We start from the raw sequence: 24,991 nt of genomic DNA, 5'->3' as shown, positions 1-24,991 counted from the left end.
AACAGCAACCAGGCTTCTTTTATGTTAAAATTGAAATGAACATGATAAATACAAAAGAATTTAACTTTTATGTAGTTGCAAAAAGAGTCAACAATCCTTTCAAGAAAGAGACTACTTCATTTCCTCCCAACTTGGATTCACCATAAACTCGATCCACAAATGATATTGGAACCTAGATGAAAAATACAGGTTTGTCAATTTTCAGGAAAGTTGGGAAGCACAGCAGACACACAACACAATTTCAATAAGAAGTTCTTCAACTAGATTCAGGATTAAAGGATCTGACAATGGTGTGCACCTACCTCTAAGTTTAAAATTACACATTTTATTGTCTAAAACTAGATCATATAAACAAATTACCACTACTTGAGAAGTACTGACTAATTATTCATTTACTTATGTTTCAGACTTCATTTCAATAAAAAAATTAATACCCAAGGTAAAATGGCCTTCCACTTAATTTTTTCAGTAGTCATCAAATTTAGCTGCTTAATGTTTTAGTATGAAGTTAAAAACCCTGTTAACCTTCATAATGGACATTTTAGGTCCACTATTTTCTTGCTCTGAATAAGATTATTAGTGCTGAATCAGAAAGTCATCTTAGCTAGCTGTAAATATTAGGACACAGCCTCACTTCCCTGGTTCCTGTCCTTTTCATCCCAGAAAATAAGCAAATGGGATTCATCATTTTAATGCAGGGTGGCTGTAGGCTGTGGTCAAGAGAAAGTACAGCAGACCGGCTTAATGCTGACTAGTCAGAAGGGCAGGGATAGAGAAAGTACCAATAACATATACTTAAATTGTTCATGGTAAAAATCTTGGTAGGTCAAATACTAACTTGAAAGGGATGTAAATTTTCATCCCTTAATGCAGGAGACATGCTGCCTGCAAATTCATTTGGTCTGGCCTTCCTGAGACAACTCCAAATTCAATAAATCCAGGAGACATTTTTCATAGCAACAGTAATTTTTCCTCATTATTTTTTATTCTATTTGACAGGAAAGAAATTGAGAGGAGAACTAAACTTTACTTTCTTTTTAATGTGGGAAATAACACACACTTGATCAATTGCATACCTCACCAATTGTGTAGTTCAATTGTCTTGCTCGAACAATCATCTCCATCTGGAAGACATAGCCTTTAGATACACAGTTTTCTATTAATTTCTGCAGAACTTCTTTTCGGTATAATCTGTAAGAAATTATACATACACATATATATGTATATGAACACCTGCATAAATACATTTATTTATGTGCCTCATTTGTCTTTCAAAAAATTTATTGGATATTGATAAAATTTTATAAAAATATGGTAAAGTAAAATAATCTGAGGTAGAGTCAACCATTAATTTTTTGCTCCCCACCCTCAGGGGTGACACTTTACAAGTAGTGAAGCAGATCTGCAGGTGTTTCTCTCCTTTCCCTCTCAATTTCTGTCCTATAGTAGAAAAGAAAAAAATGGGTGGGGGTGAAGAGTGCTAGTAGTAGTCAATTTGTTATGCAGGCCTAGTAATAACCCAGGTGGCAATAGAAGAGAGAAAAAAGAGGGAAGGGGAAACAAAACAAAAACAACTGGGGTTAGGCTATAAACTCTTTTCCCCAAGTCTCTTTCGTAAAGCCAGTGGAAGAGTAGTAGTAGTGTGTTGAGTAGTGTGTTGCTTTGCCATGTATGTGACCCATGTTTGTACACAGCCCCCACTGCACTGAAGGAAGCTTCAGTGCTGTGTTGTGTCTCAATCCCAACCTCCCCACCTTCCCCCTCCCCCCCCCACACAGAAAGAATTTCTCTGAAAGATTTATTTCTCTTGGAGGCTGATAGGTGGAACACCTGGTTAAGTGCACATATTACCAAATGCAGGGACCTGGGTTCAATCCCCTGCTCCCTACATGCAGGAAGACGCTTTATAAGTGGTGAAGAAGGTCTGCAGGTGTCTCTCCCCATTCTCTCAATTTCTTTCTGTCCTATCTTAAAAAAAAAAGTCCTCAGGGGCCTGATTGTAGTGCAGTGGGTTAAGTGCACATGGCACAAGGATGGTGTAAGGCTGCCGGTTTGAGCCCCCAGCTCCCCACCTGCAGGGGATTTGCTTCACAGGTAGTGAAGCAGGTCTTCAGGTGTCTACCTTTCTCTTCTCCTCTCTGTCTCCCCATCTCTCTCCAATTCTCTCTGTCCTATCCAACAATGACTATATCAATAGCAACAACAATAATAACTAAGATAATAAAACAAGGGCAACAAACGGGAAAATAAATTTTAAAAAAATTCTCTTTATCATTACCCCCATCTTTCCTACCAGAGTATCTTTAAAATTATGACTAGGACTTGGAGGTGACACTGAATGAAGCATTGGATTCTCAAGCATGAGATTCCGAGTTCAACACCTAATATCTTATGTGCCAGGATGATGATTCTCTCTCTCCCTTTCTCTTATTAATAAGTCTAATAAAAGAAAAAAAAGCTATTTTGCTATCGGTACAAAATTATATATATGGATCTATGAGCCAAAAAAATAATTACAACCAAAGTGGTCTTTGTTATTAAGTGGACTTATATAAAATTGCAATCTTTTGGGGTTCCCTTTATTTTGTGAAAAGAGACATGTCTTGTAAGAATCTAGTAATAGTTAATGAACTAATTTTCTAATGAGAAGTTGAATTTTAGTGCATGTGTAATGTAAATATATTATTACATTTATGAGATACAGAACTTTAAGAAGCAATGGTTTCAGTAGTGTTGCTTATCTGTGTGTAAAAATGAAAACTCCCTTACTCTGTTATTTGCACAGAATACACACAAGCACTGTTCTCACTTCTTAAAATCCAGAGATCCCAGTCAGCTTTCTTCCTCGCAGCTTCTACTCCTTCACATGGTTCTGGTGGCAGTGAGGCAACCTCACTCCTGACTTTCCCTGCTGTGTTTTTCTCCACAGCATAATCCCCACGTGACGCTGCATCAACCTTATGTAGTTTTATGCCTCATTTCCTCAGAATCTACAAACTCCACAAGGACAGGACTTTTAACTTGTTTAGTGTTGGGTCACAATAGGCACTCAGTATCTTTGAATCTGGAAAGAATCACATTGATAACACATTCTCACACGTTGTCTTCACAAATATAGAAAGGATGCACAACTTTTAAAAAGTGAAGGAATCCTTTGATAAAGTAACTACTGGAGTTAGGCAGAAAAGCAAAGATCCTATTTCCACAGCCTTGGAGATACCTCAAGCCTTCATTTGAAATAATCACACTTGAACTGTGAGGTACATGTCACCCACTTCTTTTTCTTTCTTTTTTAATACTTTGTTTTATTTAATGAGAGATACAGAGACCACAGCACATATCAGCTCTGGTTTATGGTGATGCAGGGGACTGAATCTGGGACCACAGAGCCTCAGGCATAAAAGTCTTTCGCAACCATTATGCTGTCTCCCCAACCCATATCCATTCCCTCTATACAGAACTTGGTATGCACAGTACTATTCATATAGCTATAATCTTAAGAACTGTAAGTACTGAAGTCCTTTATCTTAAAGTAATGAACTGAAGGAATGTGTCTCTTTTAAAACTATTTTTAATTATCTTTATTTATTGAATGCATAGAGAGAGAAGTTGAGAAGGGAGGGAAAGATAGAGGAAGAGAGACAGAGAGACACCTACAGTTCTGCTTTATCACTCGCAAATCTTTCCCCCTGCAGGCGGGGACCAATGTTGTGCATTGTAACGTGTGTTCAACCAAGTGCACCATCACCTGGCCCCTTGTGTCTATCTTTTATAAGGTTTGTATTCCGACATTAAGAAGATGCTTGGGGCTGGTGAGATAGCTCATCAGGAACGGTGCGAAGTAAGTTTGAGCCCCACCCCCACCGCATTGGGAGAGGCTTCATGCAGTTGTGCTTTCTCCTCTACCTGTCTCTTTTCACTCTGTTGGAAAATGTTGGCCTGAAACAGTGAAGATCTACCTGCGAACAAGCCCTGGCCCTCTCAACTTACATTGAAAATGGATTCCAGAAGAATTTAAAGACGGGTGCTGTCTTTGTTGATCTCACAGCAGTCTATGACACGGTCTGGCACCGTGGTCTCCTAGTCAAGATCTCAAGATGCCTGCCTCCATGGGTGGCCAACACTATATCGTTTCTTCTCCAAAACAGAAGATTCCGGGTACATCTGGGTGACAAGTCTAGCAGATGGAGACTTGTCTCAAGTGGCCTCCCCCAGGGCTCTGTTCTGGCTCCTACGCTATTTAATATTTACATTAATGACCTTCCAGAAACTTCTTCAAGGAAGTTCATCTACGCCGATGACATCTGCTGTGCAACTCAGGCATCCAAGTTCGACATCCTCGAGGAAACACTCACGAAAGACATGTCTCTGATATCTGATTACTGTAAAAAAATGGCGACTAATCCCTAGCACTGCAAAAACGGTATCATCTGTTTTCCATCTACACCATGCCTCGGCCTCGCGTGAGCTTAATGTGCAGCTTGGCGATACGAGAATCCGGCATGAAGCCCAGCCAGTCTATCTTGGCGTTACTCTCGATTGCACTCTGTCATTTCACGAACATCTCATAAAAATTGCAGCAAAGGTGGGTGTGAGGAATAACATCATTGCAAGACTGGCCAGCTCCTCATGGGGCGCTTCCACACTACAATCATCCTCTCTGGCATTATGCTATTCCACTGCAGAATACTGTGCCCCAGTATGGTTCCGTAACCCCCATGTCCACTTGGTTGATTCCAAATTATATTCCTCCATGAGGATAATTTCTGGAACCATCCATTCCACTCCGGTTCCATGGCTACCAGTCCTTAGCAACATCGCCCCGCCAGATATTTGTCGGGATGCGGCATCATCTAAGTTCATTTCCCACGTCTACGCTCGACCGGACCTGCCAATATACGTGGATATCTTGGCCCACCCTGTTCAATGCGTCACCCCATCTGGTCCCCTATGCCTACACTGAACTTCTCTGTTCCAGACTCTTGGAAACAGAGTTGGCAGTCAGCTGAGGTAAAGAACAAACACCTCATCACAGACCCCTGCAAGCGTCAACCCGGCTTTGACCTAGCATGTTATGATTGGGCCCTCCTCAATCGCTACCGAACAGGCCATGGCCGGTGCGCCGCTATGTTCCATCGCTGGGGAGCCAGAGACGACCCGAACTGCCCCTGCGGCTACAGACAGACTATGACCCACATAGTCAACGACTGCCCCCTCTCCAGATTCAAAGGAGGTCTCGAAACTTTACATCAGGCTCAACCTGATGCTGTTGACTGGCTACGGAAGAAGGGCAAACGCTAGATGTTTAGATTTTTAGTTTCTAAAGAACACCCTGCATTTTTATGGACTTCTATCTATTGGATAGAGACAGACATCAAGGGTGGGGGTGGGGGATAGAGAAAGAAAAACACCTGGGGTGGGGGTAGACACCATAATGGTTATGCAGAGACTCTTATGCCTGAGGCTCCAAGCTTCCAGGTTCAATCCACTGCACCACCATAAACCAGAGCTGAGCAGTGCTCTGGTTAAATAAACAAGGGGGGAGGGAGGAGAGTGCCACCAAGACCTGCAGCACTGCTTCACTACTAGTGAAACTGGGGACAGAAGGCTTGAACCCAGGTCCTTACGTATAGTAATGTGTGCATCCGAGTATGCCACTCCATTTTTAATGTCCCAGAACAAAATTCTTTGGAAACATAAATTAAGAAAATTGGGAGTCGGGCGGTAGCAAAGGCAGTTAAGTGCAGGTGGTGTAAAGCTCAAGACCAGCCCCCGGCTCCCCATCTGCAGGGGATTCACTTCACAAGCGGTGAAGCAGGTCTGCAGGTGTCTATCTTTCTCTCCCCCTCTGTCTTCCCCTCCTTTCTCCATTTCTCTCTGTCCTATGCAACAACAACAACATCAATAACTACAACCATAAAATAACAAGGGCAACAAAAGGAAATACATAAACATAAAAAAATACATTAAGAAAATTAAATACAAAGTTCTAATAGAAAACATAAAATTACATATTTTTACTATACCTGTAACTTCCTGTTAAGTCAGATGCTCCTGGTCTCAGCAAAATCTGAGTTATGAAATTAGCCCCACGACTGTCAAATAAAACAAGCAGATTCTAAACAGATTGCTAGCATGCTACAAAATATAACACTATACGCACATACAGTCAATTCTATAGAACAGATATTTTTAGTCAGTAAAAGGAGATCTGGCATTTTTCATTATAAAATTTTCGTTTCATATTCATTTTGAATGTGACATTTAAGAAAGGACCTATATAGCACCATCCTTTCAAACTTTAGGTAGGAATAACAGATCTCTAACTCAATATGCTTATTTGACAACACTTATCTAGAATCAAGAACCTCCCGAGAACTGGCAAGTAGCTCACTTGAATACAGTGTGCCTTTACCATGTGCGTGACCCAGGTTGGAGCCCAGCTACTACATCACTGAAGGAAGTTTTGGTGCTGTGGTTTCTTTCCCTCTCTCTCTGCCTATGTCTGTCTGGAAAAGAAAAAAAGAAGGAACAACAATAATAGTAATAAAAAAGATCATCTGTCAGACAGCAAATGCAAAAGGATCAAGGATTTTGGAGTTAAAAAAAATCTTTTTTTTTTAAATATTTATTCATTCCATTTTGTTGTCCTTGTTGTTTTACTGTTGTAGTTATTATTGTTATTGATGTCGTCATTATTGGATAGGACAGAGAGAAATGGACAGAGGAGGGGAAGACAGAGGGGGAGAGAAAGATAAACACCTGCAGACCTGCTTCACCACCTGTGAAGCGACTCCCCATGCTTCACTGTCTGGGGTTCAAACAGGATTCTTATGCCCTGCGCTACTGCCTGACTCCCGGAGTTTTGTTTTTTTTTTAATTTTTAAAAAATATTTATTTATTTATTTATTTTCCCTTCTGTTGCCCTTTTTTTTTTGTTGTTTTACTGTTGTAGTTATTATTGTTGTTGTTACTGATGTCATCGTTGTTAGATAGGACAAAGAGAAATGGAGAGAGAAGGGGAAGACAGAGAGGGGGAGAGAAAGATAAACACCTGCAGACCTGCTTCACCACCTGTGAAGCGACTCCCCTGCAGGTGGGGAGCCGGGGCTTGAACCGGGATCCTTAAGTCGGTCCTTGTGCTTTGTGCCACGTGAACTTAACCCGCTGCTTTACCACCCGACTCCCCCAAAGTATGTTTTTAATTGACTCCAGGGTTACTGCTGTGGCTTAAATTCACCACTCCTTGCAGCCTCCTCCCACCCTTTAGATAAAAGAGAGGGACAGAGGACACCTGTACTGCTTCACCATTCATGAAGCCTTTCACCTTGCAGGAGGGGACCTGGGTCCTTGCACGTGGTAATAAGTGCGAGCTTTACTGGGTGTGACACTGCCTGGCCCCTGGAGTTTGCTTTTTAGACTGTAAAAGCGTTACGTGACGGCTGTGTCATTTAGATTTCAGGTCTGCAAAAACATGCCATACTTTTCTAAAAGAATAGTTACATATGTGGGAGAGCTTTTACACTCAGCACTAGCCATCAATTCCACCATTATCTTAATACACACTGCTGTATAATAAAATATCAGTAGAGCATGTGGCTCAAACAGCAGATATTGCTTAGGTCTGGTGGGTGGTCCAAGACTGAGATGCATGCAGACTCGGTTCCTGTTGAGAACCCTTTTCCGGGCTTACTGATAGTTGCCTTCTGGCCAGATGCACAAACTAGGGTGGTCTGGAGGGGTGGGAACTAACCTGCTCAGTCATCTCATAACAGTAAGTCCACCTTGAGGGCCCTGTACTTGGGACCTCATCTAACCCTAATTACCTCCCAAAGGTCTCCAGCTAAGTACCTTTTAGGGGAAAAGTACTTTAGATATAAGAATTTTGAGAAGTACATTGAGCCCACAACAGTGACTTTTGGGTGTGTGCTGCAATCACAACTAAGAACAGTCAATTACAAGTTATTATGTGATTAACAGACATCAACATTTCAAAAGAATGTGAAATACCACTTGGAAAAAGTGATTTACATGGTGAAGCTGCTTTAGTGTGCTGAGATTAAGAAAAACATTTTTTCTTAATCTTGGTCCAGGAGGTAATTAAGTGCTGGACTTTCAAGCCTGAGGTCTTGAGTTTGGTCCCTGGAATTACATGTGCCAGAGTGATGCTCTAGTTTTCTTTTTTCCTCCTTCACCTCCTATGGTAAATACTTGTTTAAAGAGTTATCAGTGTGGGTGGGCGGGGGTATGGAGAGAGAAAGCTAGAGCACCACTCTGGCACATGCACTGTCAGGGACTGAACTCAGAACCTCTTACTTCAGAGTCCAGTGCTTTATCTATTGTGCTACCTCCCAGGCTGCTCTGTATCATACATAATCCTTTAAAAGATAAAAACAAAAGTATTTTCTGTGAGGTCTGGAGAGAACAGCTATCCAAATCTAAGGTAACAGGGGTCTGCGCAGTGGCACACCCATTAGAGTGCACGCTACAATGCTCAAGCACCCAGGTTCAAGCACCCAGTATATATCTATAGGGAAAAGCTTCGTGAGTGGTAAGGCTGTGCTGCGAATGTCTCTTCCTCCTCTCTATCTCCCACTTACCTCAATATCTGTGTCTCTATCCAATAAATAAATATTTAATTTATATGTATATATAAAGTATTAAAAAGAATCTAACAGGTTCCAATGGAGTCACTTGTACTAGTCCCCACATCAGTAGACAAAGATGCATCATCTAATTGTAATTTCAAACTTTTCTAGGAATATAGTATTATTTCATTTAAAAAAAGGACTTATTTATTGTAGGTCCAGCAAGAAAGCTCACTGGTGAGCATCCCTGCAAGTGCAAAACCCAGGCTGCAGCCCAAACCCACTGCACTGGAGACTGGCTTAGGTGCTACAGCACCTGTCTTTCTATTTGAAAAAGAAAATGTTGGCTCAGAGCACATGTTTCCATGCAAGAACTTAGGTTCAAGCTCCCCCCTGCCTCTCCAAGCCACTCCGTCTCAACCTATAAGTGGGAAGCTTCACAAGTAGTAAAGTAGTGCTGCAGGTGTCTCTCTGGATCCCTGATTCTTCCCGTTCCCTCTCAAATTCTCTGTCCTACTAAAAACAAAACAAAAACACGGCATCAGTGAAACACACACTAGGAAAAAACAGCTGTTGGGAGTAGCACTGAGCCCCAGCAATAACTGTGGTGATGAGTGAAGGGTGTAAGGGGGGAGGGGGGAGAGAAAGGAGTTGGCTTAGTAAAATCCTAGTGAAAAGATTATCTATTGGGAGAGGGTGAGTAGGCATGAAGATAGCATAACATGCAAAAGACTTTAACATTTGAGGCTTTGAGGTCCCAGGTTCAATCTCTACACTATAAGCCAGAGTTGAGAAGTGCTCTGGTCAAACCAAACCAAACCAAGCCAAGCCAAGCCAAGCCAAGCCAAGCCAAGCCAAGCCAAACCAGTGGGAGGAGAGAAGTAGAGCAGTGGTCTGGCATATAGGATGTTGGGGATGGACCTTAGGACTTCAAGCATGCAAGTCTAGTGCTCTATTTGCTGCAGCACCACCCAGGAATATAATCTTAACCAATCAGTCAGGAATGCTGGGGTCAAACAATCACCTATAGACATCTCAAGAGAAGGTAAGGTACTATCACCGAGAACAATCTACTGTCCTTTTTTTTTTTTTTTTTTAAATCCACTATCTTATCTTCTGTGTCATCACCTTAAATGTCTTCTAATTTAGTGGTCTAGGAGGTGGTGCCGTAGTATTGGACTCTCAAGCATGAGGTCCTAAATTCAATCCCCAGCACATGTACCAGAGTGATGTCTCGTTCATTCTCTCTCTCCTTTTAACTCTCTCATTAATTCTTAAAAAAAAAAAAAAAAACCCTCTTCTAATTTGTATACCTCTTTAGAGAAACTGTTACCTGATTCATTAATCCCTTAATAAGTCTTTTTTTTTTTTATCTTTTAAATTTACTCAGGTGGATGTTATTTCTAACCACATATATTTGTTGTTATTCAAGGTAATATATATACTTTTTTTAAAAACATGTTTTTAAAAACAAAACAAAAAAACATCTTATAGGGGGCCAGGCGGTGGTGCACCTGGTTGAGCACAAGTTACAATGCACAAGGACGAGGGTTCAACCCCCTGGTCCCCACTTGCAGGGGGGGAAGCTTCAATAGATGGTGAAGCAGGGCTGCAGGGGTCTCTCTCTTTCCATCTCTGTCTTGCCCTTCCTCTCAACTTCTGGCTGTCTCTATCCAATAAATAAATATTAAAAAAACCATTTTATGAGAAAGCATATAATCTCAGTGCACTGGTAGGGAAGAAAGAAGAAAAGGAGAAAGAACGGGAAAGGAAGGGAAAAAGCATTTCTTGGTCTTTCTCTTTGAATCTCACTAAATTACAATAAAAGAAACTTATGTTTACTCTATATATTGTGGTATATGTGTGAAAAATGTTAGGTCTGAAAATAGTTTGCAAACTTAATAAAAAGTCTGCGACATGAAGTAAGTGAATACGAGAAAAATGACATTGATAGACTTAACTAGTATTAACACAGGGTTGTCACAAATCTCTGACTTGTAAACAAATGCAGTTTCTGTGAAGTGTAATACAGCAAGGTACAGCTACACAGCCAAATACAACTAAATGACCTGAGTAAAGAATTATACATTTTTCTGATTGGATCTGTTCATAATATCTTCATAATATAATCTTCATAATATAGTCAAAATAACTGTCAAAAATAACTTAGAAATAACTATAACTGATAAATACCTGATTATTTTTCTTTTTAAATCCCAGCCATATACACCTCCATTTCCCTTGTATCGTGTTCCAGAGACAATGTCAAAATTACCCTCCTTTTGTTTCCTGTAGGAAAAAGTTAATCATCACTTAGAAAAAGTAAATTAATCTTTAATAGTTACTTTTATGGATTATATAAATTTCAAGACAGAAAAAAAGAAAGAAGAGCCAGATACTCCTCTAAATATTTTTCTTTGCTTCTAGAAAGACAACTTAAAGACCCCTTGCCTCCCCCACCCCTGCCCCATTTTGCTTTTATAAAACTGGAAGGCAAGAAAGTACATTTTGCAATTTTCTTTTTGTTTATTAGCAGTATCGTCATGGGATCATGGATATGTTAGAAGTTCACAGATAATTTCTAAGTTCTTTTTAATAGCTGAAAAATATGTCAGAGCCCTACCATAAAACAGAATTGAGAAGTAATCTGGTTAAAATCCAAGTAGATTAAAAAAATTGCTAAGCTGATGAAATAGCTCACTTGTATAGTATGCTGCCTTGTCATGCACTTGAACCAGGCTTGAGTCCAGTCCCTACTGTGCTGAAAGAAAGTTTTTGTGTTGTGGTCACTCTTCATTCTCTCTTTATCTGCCACAACCAGCCCAGGAGATGGCACAGAGACTAGAACTTTGTATTTCAAAGCATGAGGTACCAAGTTAGATCTCTGGCCTTGCATATGCCGGAGTGGGAGTGGTGCTCTAGCTCTCTCCCCCATTTCATACTAATAAATACGTAAATAAATAAATCTTAAAACAAACAAAAATTCCATATAGTAGCCCAGGATGTGGCAAAGTTTCCATCTGCAGAGTGAAAGGTTCAGGAGCAGTGATGCAAGTTTTGCAGGTCTCTCTCTCCTCTATCTCCCCATCCCATTTCAATTTCTTTCTCGCCTATCAAATGGGGGGTTCGGGGGTGGAGTGGGGAAGAAATAGCCACCAGGAGTAGTGGATTCATCATGCAAGCACCAAGCCCCAGCCTTGGTGGCAATAAAAAATAAATAAATAAATAAATAAATAAATAAAATAAAATAAGAGTTGGACTCTCAAGCATGAGATTTTGATTCTGACTCCTGGCACCATGTGTACCCTAGTAATGCTGTTTCTCTCTCTCCCCTACCATTTCTATTATTAAATAAAAACAAAAATAAAAAATTTTTAAATGTACCATAAAATATTGAATTAAGATATTCCTATAAGGTTTTTTTTCATAGTGGGTCTCCTTAAACCACAACCAAAGTGGTATCTAAACTGCTAAAACAAGTTTATGAGTACTTTATTTATCTATTTACTTTTTAGCAGAGCACTGTTCAGCCCTGGCTGAGGGACTGGGGACTGGTTATGTGTACTTTTAATATCAATAGATATGACCAAAAATTACTTTCCCAAAATATTATAGCAACTCATACTTCAACAATATATGAGTATGTCTATTTTCTACCATCTTACTGATGCTGGGTTTATATTTCCATATGGTTTAATATTAACAGATAGCAAACAGGAGCATTTTAATATACATTTTCCTAACGATGTCCCAGTATAGGCAGTGTAATATAAATTTCATACTTTGCTGACTCCTTTTCCTTATATCAGAAGGTCTTTTTGTGCTGTAGTTATTTAAACAATGGAGGCATATCTGAGGTCACTTGATGTGGAGTCAAAGGATGAGAAGCAGTTAGCTACTAAGGAGAAAGGAAAGAACAGGCCTTTTTTGAAAGTCAAAGGAGTATATTCGTAGCATAGAGAGCAAAATGGAGAGCCAAAGGATGAGGGTAGAAAGAGGTAGGGTTGCCCAAAGGTGTAATAGTGGATAAAGTGTTGGACCCTCAAACATGAGGTACAGAGTTCAATCCCCAGCACATGTGCCACAACGATGTTCCAGTTTTCTTTCTTATAAATACATTTGTTAAAAGAAAAGGCAGGGGGAGAATAGAAGGAAAAAAAAAAAGTAGATACCAATAACAGCCACTTGAGGGGCACGGAAAGAAATATGGGGTTTCTCCTAAAACTGCTAAATGGAACTTTCTGAAATTTTATTTTCTTCTACTTAATGAAAGATTAGAGAGAAAGACAGAGACCAGAACACTGCTCAGTTCTAGCTTATGGTGGTGCTGGGGATTGAACTTGGGCTCTCAGAACTTCAGAGTCATGAGTCTTTTTGCATAACCATTATGCTGTCTCTTCAACCCAAAGTATTCTAATTTGAGGAGGGACAACAATGAATTTTGTCTTAGTGTATGTATCAGGACAATTCCAAATTCATATTATTTTGGGAGAGCTTGTGAATCTCTTTGATATTCAAGGAATATTTATACCAAATTCTTATCTAATTACATTACTTAAAATTTTCATGTTTAATGATAGTTGGTATGCTCAAGTTGATGAGTTTATTGGAAATGAGTAGGTATTTTACCATTCAGTAAAATGCTTGTATACTGGCTCATTTTTATCATGTTTAGCTGGTTTCCTTCCATTTCTACCTTAAGGTTCTTATTAGAAATGAACAGTAGCAGTGGTTGGTAAGTGGTACAGTGGATAAAGTAATCTTGATACTGCATGCACCAAAGTGATGCTCTGGGCCTTTCCCTCATCCCGTCACAAATAAAAAAATCTTAAAAAAATTATTTTTATTACTTAGTTATTAGATAGAGACAGAAATTGAGAGGGGAGAAGACAGAGAGCGAGAGAGACAGAGACACCTGCAGCCCTGCTTCACCATTTGTGATGCTTTCCCCCTGCAGATGGGGACCAGGGGCTTGAACCTGGGTCCTTGCATACTGTAATGCTGTGTGCTTAGCCAGGTGTGCTACTGCCTGGTCCCTGGTCTGTAGATGGGGCTGGGTAGTGGGCACCTGGTTAAGTACACAAGGACCCCAGTTCTAGTCTCTGGTCCTCACCTGCAGAAGGGAAGTTTCCTGAGTGGTGGAGCAGGGTTGCAGGTGTCTGTCTCTCTTCCTATCATCCCCTTCTTTCTCAATTTCTGGCTGTTTCTATCCAGTAAATAAATAAAGATAATTTTTTTAAAAAGTCTTTAGAAATGTGTTGTTAATTTTATCAACAGCATTAGTAAACTTAATTTATATCCAGAAGTCTCAAATCTATATGTTGGTGTTCTGATAGCAATCTTAAAATAGCATGTGCATTTTAAATTGTCCAAATATAAGAAAAATGCATAGTAATTTTTTCATATATTAGAAATACCTACCTGATGAATTCAGGAATAAATTTTGGCTGAAATTTAGAAAAAGAATAAACAGTAAGTCAGTAAAATAAGCCAAGACCATCATAAGTAGCTACTAAAGCTATATACCACTTACATGATGTGAGAGATCTGCATCCATGATGATTATATAGTTTCCTGTGGCATGTTTCATTCCATGAATATATGCAGTCCCTAAAAATGAAAACATCTACACGTTTCATTCCATGAATATATGCAGTCCTTAAAAATGAAAATATCTATATCTACTAAAGAAACTTTAAATGTTGATACATTTTTTTCCCCTAAAAAAACCGCTGAGCACTGAAAAACACCTATTTATTAGTCCTCTATGATATTGAAATTATGTAACTAAATCCTCTTGATTTCCAAAATCACCTCAGTCCCAGGTACCAGTTTCTGATGGCTAGATTTCTACTTAACAAATCGACTTGCTTCTGTTCTTCCCATCACTAGTTTCCATAAAAACTACCCAGCAAGTGTCTTCAATAAACCAAGTCTGGTACACTAGATCCCTGCTCTGGTGTTTGAAATCAAAAGTGCAACTACAAATCACTTAGCAAGGGCCAGACGCAAGATCTGGGAATTCCTGTATTTTCAAGCTTAAGCTACCAATACATCTTGTTAGCAAGACTGATTTCCTCTAGGAGTTTTTTGTTTTTAGAGGAATTATTCACTCTCATGCCTGAGGTTCTGTCATCCCAGGTTCAATCCCCCGCACCACCGTATATCAGAGCTGATCAGTGCTGTGGTAAAAAAAAAAAAAAGTAATTATTCACATTGGGGCCAAGAAGTGTTGTACCTGGTAGAGTAAAAGTAGTATCATGTGCAAGTTTATGGGTTCAAGCCCACAGTCCCCACCTGCAGAGGGGCAACTTCACAAGTAGTAAAGCAGTGCTGTATGTGTCTCTCCCTCTCAGTTTCTCTCTGTATCTTTCAGGTAAATATTAAAAAAAAAAAAAAAGGAGTGACTATCTACCACTTTCTGAATATACTAATGACTGGACAGTAACTCTGGGTTGCTTTTATTGTAGTCTCAAGATTATTTCAATATCGAGGAACCTTCTAGATTTAAATTCAGATATCTGATGATGCTGGGGGGGGTGATGGTCTATGTTCCTCACAAATTTCAGCAAAATCACTTAATTTTTCAACAAGAGTAACTGTGACCAATAACAGATCTAAAGGCTTTGAGATTTTCATTTTAGAATGACTGTGCTCATCTGAGACTATTTAAAGTAGAATAACCTCACTTTTCAAACTTGCAACTTAATGAAGTGTTCTAAGGTTTACAGTTACAACTGTGTGTTGACTCTCAATGTTTGCCCTAGGATCACTTCTCTGGCTTTTCCCTTCTTCTACCTCTTACACTGTAGAGAACTATATTTCTCACCTTCTCTTTCAGAATTATCTTCTAAACAGCCTTGAAGGCATAGGGGCAACTGAAAACAAAGGAGGAGGAAAGCTGAAGTGTTCTCTGTCTTATTCTGTATCCCCGTACAGACTGGATTTTTTTATAGCTCTAACTTCTACCAAGTATGCTCCCCTCCATCATCCTAGCTCCTTCTGGGTAACCCAGTTTCCTAAATATTCCACCTCCTAGTGCTGTTCCATCCTAAGGGTGACCTTCAGTTACTACTAATCTCTGAGTAGTCTTATTCTTTCATTTGGCATCTCAGTGACTCCTTCACCTATGTAACCAGATTTAAAAAAAAAAAAAAATTATTTTCCAGGCATTGAAAGACTCAACAGTGTTTTCTGACATCCTGAATGGGCTTTGATTGATGTAGACAACTCATGTTACACTATTTAAATCTCTTTTTTTTCCTTTTTTAAATCAATCATTGCTCAGCTCTGGCTTATGGTGATGTGGGGGATTGAGCCTGAGCACTCAGGTATGAAAGTCATTTTTGCATAATCATTGTGCTACCCTCCCCCATTTAAATGTCATTAAGAATATTAAATATCTCCACAAGTCACCACAAAGTGACACTGCTGTAAACTGGGAAATAACTGATAATCTTATCCAGGCAAGGAACAGGTATGTGGAGTAAAAGGCTCTACTTACCAAGTCCCAATTTTTTTTCTCGTGGTCTTAGAAGCTGTAATAAGAAACACCATTTTACTACAAACAAAAATTCTGTTAAAAACATTTTTATTTGTTTCAGTTGTCTATTCATTTTAACAGAAATATAGCTCATTGATTACACCTTAAAATAGTGTGCTAAACAATTTGTCCTAGTTAAAATAGTAACAAAAATAAACACAGTTTAACAGCACTTAAGGATGTTATATTCTTTTACCCTAATGCCACAAATAGATTTTAAGTATTTTCTTTAGTGCTATCCACCAGAACACAATTTGTAAACAATATATTTTCTTTTCTAGTTTTTTGATAAATAATTTAAAAATATCTTTATGTATTTATTATTGGATAGAGACAAAGAAACTGAGATGGAAGGGGTAGACAGAGCACTGATTCACCAACTGTGAAATTTCCCCTGCAGACAGGGACTGGGGGCTTGAACCTGGGTACTTGTGTATGGTAATATGTGTCCTTAACTAGGTGCACCACTACCAAACAACTCTACAATATATTTTCTCTTAATTACGTACTTTATAGTATTTGTAAACCTTTAACTTGAGCTTTATATATATTTTTATCAGAGTGCTGCTATATTCCAGTTTATGGTAGTACTGGAATTGAATCTGGGATCTCTGGTGCCTCAGGTATTAGTCTTTATTTTAATAAACACTAAAATTTTAATTATGTAATTATTTATTTATGGATAGAGTAAGAGGGCAGGGGGGATAGAGAGGATGAGAGAGACACCTGCAGCACTGCTTTCTGGCTCCTGAATCATCCCCTTTGCAGGTGGGGACTGGGGCTTGAAGCTGGGTCCTTCTGCATGCTATGATAATTTGTGTGTTCAACCACGTGTGTGCCACTGCCCAGCCCTGATGAAAGTCTCAACCCCCACCACACACACACCTCCAGGGTTATTGCTGGGGCCAGGTGCCTACACTACAGATCCACTGCTCCTATGGCTTTGTTTTTTTTATAGGACAGAGAGAAATTGGGGGGTGGGGGAGATACAGAAGGGAAGAGAAAGACAGATACTTGCAGTCTTGCTTCACTGTTTGTCAAGTGACTCCCCTGAAGGTGGGGAGCCAGGGGCTCAAACCGGGATCCATTTGAATATCCTTTCGCTTTGTACTATGTGCACTTAACCAGGTGTGCTACTGCCCAGCCCACTGAAAGTCTTTTTTGGATAACCACCATGCTATCACTCTAGCCCTTAATCCAAAATTTTATAAGATTCTTTACGTATTTACTCATAACATGACAGAGAGAACACCAGAGCATTACTTTGGCATATGAATTTTTTTTTGAGGACTTTTTTTTTTTTTTTTTAAGAACTAAGAGGTCAATTTAGCGGCAGGTGTCTCAGTGGGAAAGTACAGGACATGTACCCTAGTTTTTTCATTAAACAAATAAATTTGGAGGGGGCGGGAGGTCAATTTAGCAGGCATTTCCTAACATCATTATTCTTAAAACTGAAGTTTCTTCTATCAAGAAAGAGTTCAGAATATAGTCAAGCTGATGATTCTAAGACAAATAGTAGGGTACAACTCAAGAGCATTCTGTACACAGTAAACATGAACCAGTCTAAAACTTCTCAAAGAAAATCTGAGGGTGAGAGACAGCATAGTTGTTATTAAAAGACTTTCATGCTTGTGGCTATGGCTCTGAAGTCCCAAATTCAATTCCTTGCACATCATTTAAAGCTAGAACTGAAAGGTGTTCTAAAGCAAGAAAAAAGAAAGGAAGGGGAGGAAGAGAAGAGGGAAGGGAAGACTGACTGGCTCAGGAGGTGGCACAACGGATAAATCACTATTCTCAAGCATGATGTCTCAGTTCATTTCCTTGCATTGTATGCTTGTATGTGCCACAGCAATGCTCTGGCATCTCTCTGTCTCCATTCTTCCCTCTTTCATTAATAAATAAATCTTAATTTAAAAAAAGAAAGAAAAACTGAGCAACTGTTAGTCCAGGAAAATGAAGGAAGGGGTGGGGCAGCGGCAGAGAGGTTGAGCGCACACATTAAGTGTTTGAGGACCTGGTTCAACCCCCCCCCCCAACCTCCACCTGCAGCAGGGAAACTTCACTTGAGGTGAAACAGTGCTGCAGCCGTGTCCTCTTCTCTCTTGTGCCCCTTTTCCCTCTCCCATTTGTTTACTATCCTAAGTAAACAAATCAATTAGTAAGAAATGTAAAGTGAAGGAAACTTCAGTGCTGCGATTTCTCTGTGCTCACCTGCCCCACTTCTATTTTGCTCTTCTGCCTGAAAGTCACCATGCAGCTGGGAAGCCCCCATGACAAAAAAGGAAAAAACAAACAAACAAACAAACAAACAAAACGGAGGAAGGGCTGGTGACACAGTTCATTTGGACAGTGTGCTGTTTTGCCATATAGATGACCCAAGTTTGAGCTCAGACCCTACAACATTGGATGAAACTTTAGTGCTGTGGTCTCTTTCACTCTGTCTCTCTCTCTGCCCATCTTAAAAAGCAAAACAAAAACAAGCAACAATAACGTAGGAGATTAAATTTAACAATAATCAGACAACCAGAGCAGTTGCCACATTTGGCAGTTACTACTGGTACCTAGTTCATCTAGTTAGTAGAACCCAAGGATGTTACTATATCTTATATAAATATACAGGACAGTGTCCACAGTAAACAATTACTGGATTCCAAATGTCAAGAAGTTGAGAAATTGCAGTAACTGCTATACAAACAATGTTCAAAATGTTCTATATAATTTTGCACTTAGTTCTGTGCTTTTGACCCGAGTTATTCACAGAAGCTGAAGATACAAGTTTAGACCTATGAATTGAAATGAGTGATCAAAACCAAAACTTACAGGGGAAAAAAAAAAATCACTTTAATAATAGTGGGATTTTGTTTGTTTTTGAAATGACCTTGGTTTTTAAGCCTATAAATATTTAGAAGTTCAATGAAATTTATGAAATCATTATTGGTCTCCCAGATTTAACTGCAATGCTCTAGTCTCTCTTGTTCTGTTCCTGTCATGAAACTAAATCTAGAAACAACACTATTCAAGATACAGTGGGGAAATCGAAAGTTTCAAACTCAGTGAGTCTTTTACTCCCCCAAAATTGTTCTGCAAATATAGTATTAAGTGCTCTGAAAAGTCATTCATGGCTCACATAAAAACAGCTAACTTTGCCAGCCGTAAGTGTTTAGCTGTAGGCATACTCTCTCTACTAAGAGTCTGAAAATATGTAGATCAAGACACATCAATGGCACACCTAGCACAGTGCACGCTACAATGCACAAGGATAGGGTTCAAGCCCCTGTCCCCGCCTGCATGGGAAAAGCTTTACAAGAGTCTTTTTCTCCCTATCTCCTTCTTCTCTCTGTCTCTATCCAATAAGTAATATTAAATAAAAAACACACCAATAACCACAACCTAGAATGGTAATATTCCCATTCAAATTATTATCATGTGTTAGCTTGGCCCTTCAAAATATTTACCTGCATAATTCATTATAAAAAGGGTTCACCCAAAGACTCACTAGTTGGCTGTACAATCTGTCTTTCTATTTTAGATTATGTAAAAGCTACAACAAAAATGAAGTTAAATATGCATGGGTTAAACAGGTTACTCTTTGTATTTTCACTTCTTTATACAAACTCATGTCTCACCTTTCCACTATGTAAACACAACTGATATGAAAGCAAAATGTTCATATGACTTACAATTTTATCTGACCCATAGATCTTCTCCAATTGTTCAGCAACATCCCTTGTTCCATCTGGGCTTCCATCATCTATGATTATAATTTCATAATTGATTCCACTAAAATCAAAATACATGAAATCTAGGTTAGTGTTTGACTTTGTAATCTCAAATTCTTACATTTCTAGCTCCTCACCAGTATAAGTGAAATCTACTGCCATTCTAATCACTAAGGAAAATTTTAATTATCAAATAAAACAGATGTTAACTAGAAGCCTGAGAAATGACTCAACGGTTAGAGCTTTGGACACGATCCAGTTAACTATAATCTAGCCGTACTGATTTTCCAAAATAACTTCCTAAGTTTGTAGATGTGAGATGGAAACATCTCCAGAGTTTGACAGCATGATCCCACTTGTGTAAATTTAAACAAGCTAATTAAAGTGGTGGCAGCCTTTTTTTTTTCTTTCAAAAAATGTATACTACCTTCAAATTAAAACGTCCACACCCCAAGCCCATTTCTAAGAACCCCATTAGACTAAACATCAGTCAAGTAGCCCTCCTGCTGTCCCCCAGAAAGGCTGTCCAGCCCAGCGGCTGCTCCTTAACTCGCAGAGACCAAACCTCAGGCTTACATAAGCAGTCGGCACGGGGGCGGGGAGACAGTGAGCTCGCTGGCGACTCCTGGCTCCTGCTGCAGATCCAGGCAGCCTAGAGGGGCCAGGGGAAGACCTCGCCCGAGGTAAAAAAAAGAAAAAGAAAAACAAAGTTTGACAGCCCATCTAAGGGGCGGGAGAGGGGGAGTGGCGCGTTGTGTTTGGTGTGGTGGAGTGATTGATGGTGAAAGGGAAGGAAGAGTGTACACAGTGACAAAGGTGGAGCGTCACAAAACCCAAGGGCAAGGATGAGAACCCGAGATTAAGGAGAGAACCCCAGAATCTGCCGCCTGTGCTTTCCTCGTAGGTCTCCTCCCCAAGGCTTCCCGCCCGAGTGGAAGAGAAACGTGGCACAGCCGCCGCGTGCTGCCAACCGCCGACAGCCAGCCGGGGGAAGCCAGCTCAGCTCTCTCTGTCGGGGAGGACGTCAGGGCTCGCTACCTGTCGGAGAAGCTTTTCACCAGCAGCCATACGATGAGCGGCAGGTTCTCACGTTCGTTGTAGGTAGGTAAAAGCACTGAATACTTGTCCTGAGCCGGGCCGCGTACCTCAGTCTGCTTTAGAGACCTCGGAGAGTTAGGCTTCGTTCTCTTGGAGGCCATGACGGAACTGCGCAAGTTGCCGGAAGAGGAAGTATGTAAGGCTTGGTTGGACCATACCACACTCGGGAAAGGGGGGTGGCTCTGTGGTTGAGTTATAGTTTTCTTAGGGTCTATAGGAAATATTCAGGATTCGTACATCACTGATGTTGAATGTGAAGATTTCTTTGGGAAATAGGTGTCGATTTACTGTCATTTTCCAAACTTCAGAAAGACTGTTTTTAGTTTACTCCGGTCGCTAGGCGACGGAAAGCCGGAAACGGAAATGTCACCTTGAGGACTTCCGGAAGAAGTCGGCATGGCTGCCAGGGAGGAGGTTCTCGCTCTTCAGGCTGAAGTTGCCCAACGGGAAAAGGAGCTGAGTTCTCTGAAGCAGAAACTAGCGGCAGCTCTCACTGCGGAGCAGGAGCCGGAGCAGCTAGTTCCAGTGTCGCCATTGCCGCCGAAGGCCACCTTGTCCCGAGATGAGATTCTACGCTACAGCCGGCAGCTAATGCTGCCGGAGCTTGGTGTGCGCGGACAGCTGCGTCTGGCCACCGCTTCTGTGTTAATCGTGGGCTGCGGCGGGCTCGGCTGCCCACTGGCGCAGTATCTGGCAGCGGCCGGCGTGGGTCGCCTTGGCCTTGTGGACTACGATGTGGTAGAAATGAGCAACTTGCCCCGTCAAGTGCTGCATGGGGAGGAATTGGCTGGCCAGGCCAAGGTCTTTTCTGCCGCCGCCTCGCTGCACCGTCTCAATTCGGCTGTGCAGTGCGTGCCTTACGCTCAGGCACTTACGCCTACCACAGCGCTCGACATAGTGCGCCGCTATGATGTCGTGGCTGATTGCTCAGATAACGTGCCCACTCGCTACTTGGTTAACGACGCCTGTGTGCTGACTGGCCGGCCTCTCGTGTCAGCAAGCGCCCTGCGCTTCGAGGGTCAGATCACCGTCTACCATTATGACGGTGGTCCTTGCTATCGATGCGTGTTCCCCCGTCCACCTCCAGCAGAGACAGTGACTAATTGCGCGGACGGTGGGGTACTCGGTGTCGTAACTGGAGTCCTGGGCTGCCTACAGGCTCTGGAAGTGTTGAAGATCGCTTCAGGTCTGGGCCCCTCTTACAGTGGCAGCCTGTTGCTTTTTGATGCCCTCAAAGGACACTTCCGCTCTATTCGTCTGCGGGGCCGAAGGCCTGACTGTGCAGCGTGCGGAGAGACACCCACAGTAAAGCATCTGCTGGACTATGAAGCTTTCTGTGGTTCCTCTGCCACGGACAAGTGCCGCTCTCTACAATTGCTGAGCCCAGAGGAGCGAGTTTCAGTCGCTGACTACAAGCAAATTCTGGATTCTGGGTTACCCCACCTGTTGCTGGACGTCAGGCCTCAAGTGGAGGTGGACATCTGTCGTTTGCCTCACGCCCTACACATTCCTTTGAAGCATTTGGAACGGAGGGATGCAGAGAGCCTGAAGCTCTTAGGAGAAACAATCTGGGAAGGGAAGCAGGGCACACAGGAAGGGGCAGCTCTTCCCATTTATGTCATTTGCAAATTGGGCAATGACTCTCAGAAAGCCGTGAAGGTCCTACAAACCTTGACAGCAGCCCAGGAATTAGACTCCGTACAGGTTCAGGATGTTGTGGGGGGCCTCATGGCCTGGGCTGCCAAAATCGATGGAACATTTCCAAAGTACTAAGGCGTCTGGGATAGCCTGGTTTGAGAAATGTGTTAATTGCCATATTGCCTCAAAGATGTCTTGTTTTGCTTTTAAGACTCCAAGTTTTTGACAGCAATTGAATAAATGGGCTTATTGTTGAATTGACCTTTTTTTTTTTCTTTTTTTGCCACCAGGGTTATCGCTGAGTCTCGAAGTCTGCAGCTCCCAGCGGCCCTCTTCTTCTTTTTTATTTTTTTTTTATTATCTTTATTTATTGGATAGAGACAGTCAGAAATCTAGAGGGAAGGGGGTGATAGAGTGGGTGAGAGGCACCTGCAGCACTGCTTCACCACTTGCAAGGCTTTTCCCCTGCAGGTGGGAGGCTGGGGGCTTGAACCTGCTGGGTCCTTGAGAATTGTAACGTGTGCTCAACCAGGTGCACCACCACCTGGCCCTCGGCCACCTCCTCCTCCTGTTATTTTTTTCTATATATTTTTTTAATTAGATTGGACAGAGAGAAATTGAGAGAGGGAGGGGAGATATAGGGAGAGAAAGATAGACACCTGCAGACCTGCTTCACTGCTCCTGAAACAGACCTTGTGCAGGTTGGAGCAGGGGCTTGAACCCGCTTCCTTGTGCACTGTAATGTGTGCACTTAATCACCTGCGCCACCACCCGGCCCCCCATGGGCTTATTTTTGTAAGGAACTTTGGTGTTGTAAATTATTGTATGCCCTATTTATTTATGGGTTTGTTTTATGGGTGGTGTTGTTTTTTGAGAATTTTCTTGTGTTCGGCTCTTCGAATATGCCTTAAACTGCCCATTATTTGACTTCCCTGCTTTTTCCCTACTTCCTCCAATCAAAAAGCTCTCTAAATTGGCCACTTTTATGCCTGGAAAGTTATGGTGAACTTAGTCTTACTAAGGTGGACAGACAGCAGAGTTATAGTTACAGTTAATTTACTAAGACTCTGGGTCCTTTGCTTCAAATGGTAGATTATCCTACTGAAGTTTAAAATGCTGATTGTTCTGGGCAGAGGAGATTATTATGCAAAAGACTCACACCTGAGGCTCCAAAGTCTCAGATTCAGTTCCCCCACCAACAGAGTTGAGCAGTGCTCTGGTTAAATAAGTAAATAAAAGTCAATTTTAAAAATAAAATACAGGGAGTCAGGCAGAAGCACAGCGGGTTAAGCATACGTGGCACAAAGCGCAAGGACTGGTGTAAGGATCCCAGTTCAAGCCCCCGGCTCCCCACCTGCTTCAGGAGCAAGAATCACTTCACAAGTGGTGAAGCAGGTCTGCAGGTGTCTCTCTTTCTCTCCCCCTCTCTGTCTTCCCCTCCTCTTTCCATTTCTCTCTGTCCTGTCCAACAATGACGACATCAATAACAACAACAATAATAACTACAACAATATAACAAGGGCAACAAAAGGGAATAAATAAATATTTTAAAAAATAAAATACAGATTGTTTTAATCACCTGGGAAGTGGTCATTCTCTTAAAGTGAGAGAGAGAAAAAAATCCACCACCTTTGTAGTCTGTCACTTTCTCATAAATTGCTGATTTTTTTTTCCTCCTTTAAGGTTATCTTTGGAGAGCAATGGGGAGATAGCACAATGGTTTTCAAAAGACTAGTATCTGAGGCTCAGAGGTACCAGGCTCAATCCCCAGCACCACCATAAGCCAAAGGTGACCAGTGCTCTGGTCAGTTTCTTTCTCTCACTCTAGCTCTCTTGCTATATCTCTCTTAATAAGTTTTTTTTTTTTTAACTTTGGGGTCTACTTTATATTTTACACATAAACCATTTTCTAAATTGTATGCTATAGATTGACTCTGAATCTTCAAATCCAACCCCCAATGTTCAGACCTCCCATTCCCTCCCCTACTAGCCTATTTCTCTTTTATTTGACTTTTGGCAGCCCAAATCTTATATTTGGATTTGGCAGTCCAGGACACCGAGTATAATACAGAATTAATGTGGAATAGTGAACAGTTTTATTATCTTCACTTTCTCATGAAGAACTATGTGTTTGAACTATATTATTATGATTAAAGAGTTTCCCTTTTGATTTTAGCTTTTTTGTTTTTTATGATTTATTATTAAGATGAGAACCAGAACATAACTGGCATATGCAATGCTGGGGCTCCCTTGGTGTTACTGTCCATGGTGATTCTCTGGTTCTGGGGCTCCCGTAGAGCCTCGCACAGTAGAACATACACTCTACCCAGTGCTCTATTTCCTGACACTCCCTCCCCCAATATATCACTCTAGTAAATCCCTTTACCACTTTACCAGTCAGCTTC

The 24,991-nt window shown here is 41.0% G+C and overlaps 2 protein-coding genes across 5 annotated transcripts; one reads left to right on the top strand and one right to left on the bottom strand.

Moving 5' to 3' along the window:
- DPM1 (dolichyl-phosphate mannosyltransferase subunit 1, catalytic) lies at window positions 1–21,081 on the bottom strand. 4 transcript variants are annotated; one of them, XM_060185298.1, is made up of 9 exons: window positions 20,889–21,079; window positions 19,812–19,911; window positions 16,093–16,126; window positions 14,122–14,198; window positions 14,010–14,035; window positions 10,782–10,877; window positions 6,027–6,095; window positions 1,082–1,191; window positions 1–172 (listed from the first exon to the last, which is right to left on the bottom strand). In XM_060185298.1, exons 1-9 carry the CDS (start codon window positions 21,047–21,049, stop codon window positions 138–140), a joined length of 708 nt encoding a protein of 235 aa, XP_060041281.1. In that variant the 5' UTR covers window positions 21,050–21,079; the 3' UTR covers window positions 1–137. The 4 variants fall into 4 exon arrangements, with proteins under 4 accessions (XP_060041281.1, XP_007533143.1, XP_060041287.1 ...); XM_007533081.3 differs by having other exon boundaries at window positions 1,077–1,191; window positions 20,889–21,077; XM_060185304.1 differs by lacking the exon at window positions 6,027–6,095 and having other exon boundaries at window positions 20,889–21,081.
- A 204-nt stretch (window positions 21,082–21,285) lies between these two features.
- MOCS3 (molybdenum cofactor synthesis 3) lies at window positions 21,286–22,843 on the top strand. Its single transcript, XM_007533093.3, has one exon. It carries the CDS (start codon window positions 21,345–21,347, stop codon window positions 22,719–22,721), a length of 1,377 nt encoding a protein of 458 aa, XP_007533155.1. The 5' UTR covers window positions 21,286–21,344; the 3' UTR covers window positions 22,722–22,843.
- The last annotated feature ends 2,148 nt before the right edge of the window (window positions 22,844–24,991 follow it).

The sequence above is a fragment of the Erinaceus europaeus genome, chromosome 1, assembly GCF_950295315.1.
Source record: "Erinaceus europaeus chromosome 1, mEriEur2.1, whole genome shotgun sequence".
Lineage (NCBI taxonomy): Eukaryota > Metazoa > Chordata > Mammalia > Eulipotyphla > Erinaceidae > Erinaceus > Erinaceus europaeus.
The sequence above is the reverse complement of the archived record's forward strand: the minus strand, read 5'-3'. Positions and strand labels throughout refer to the sequence as shown.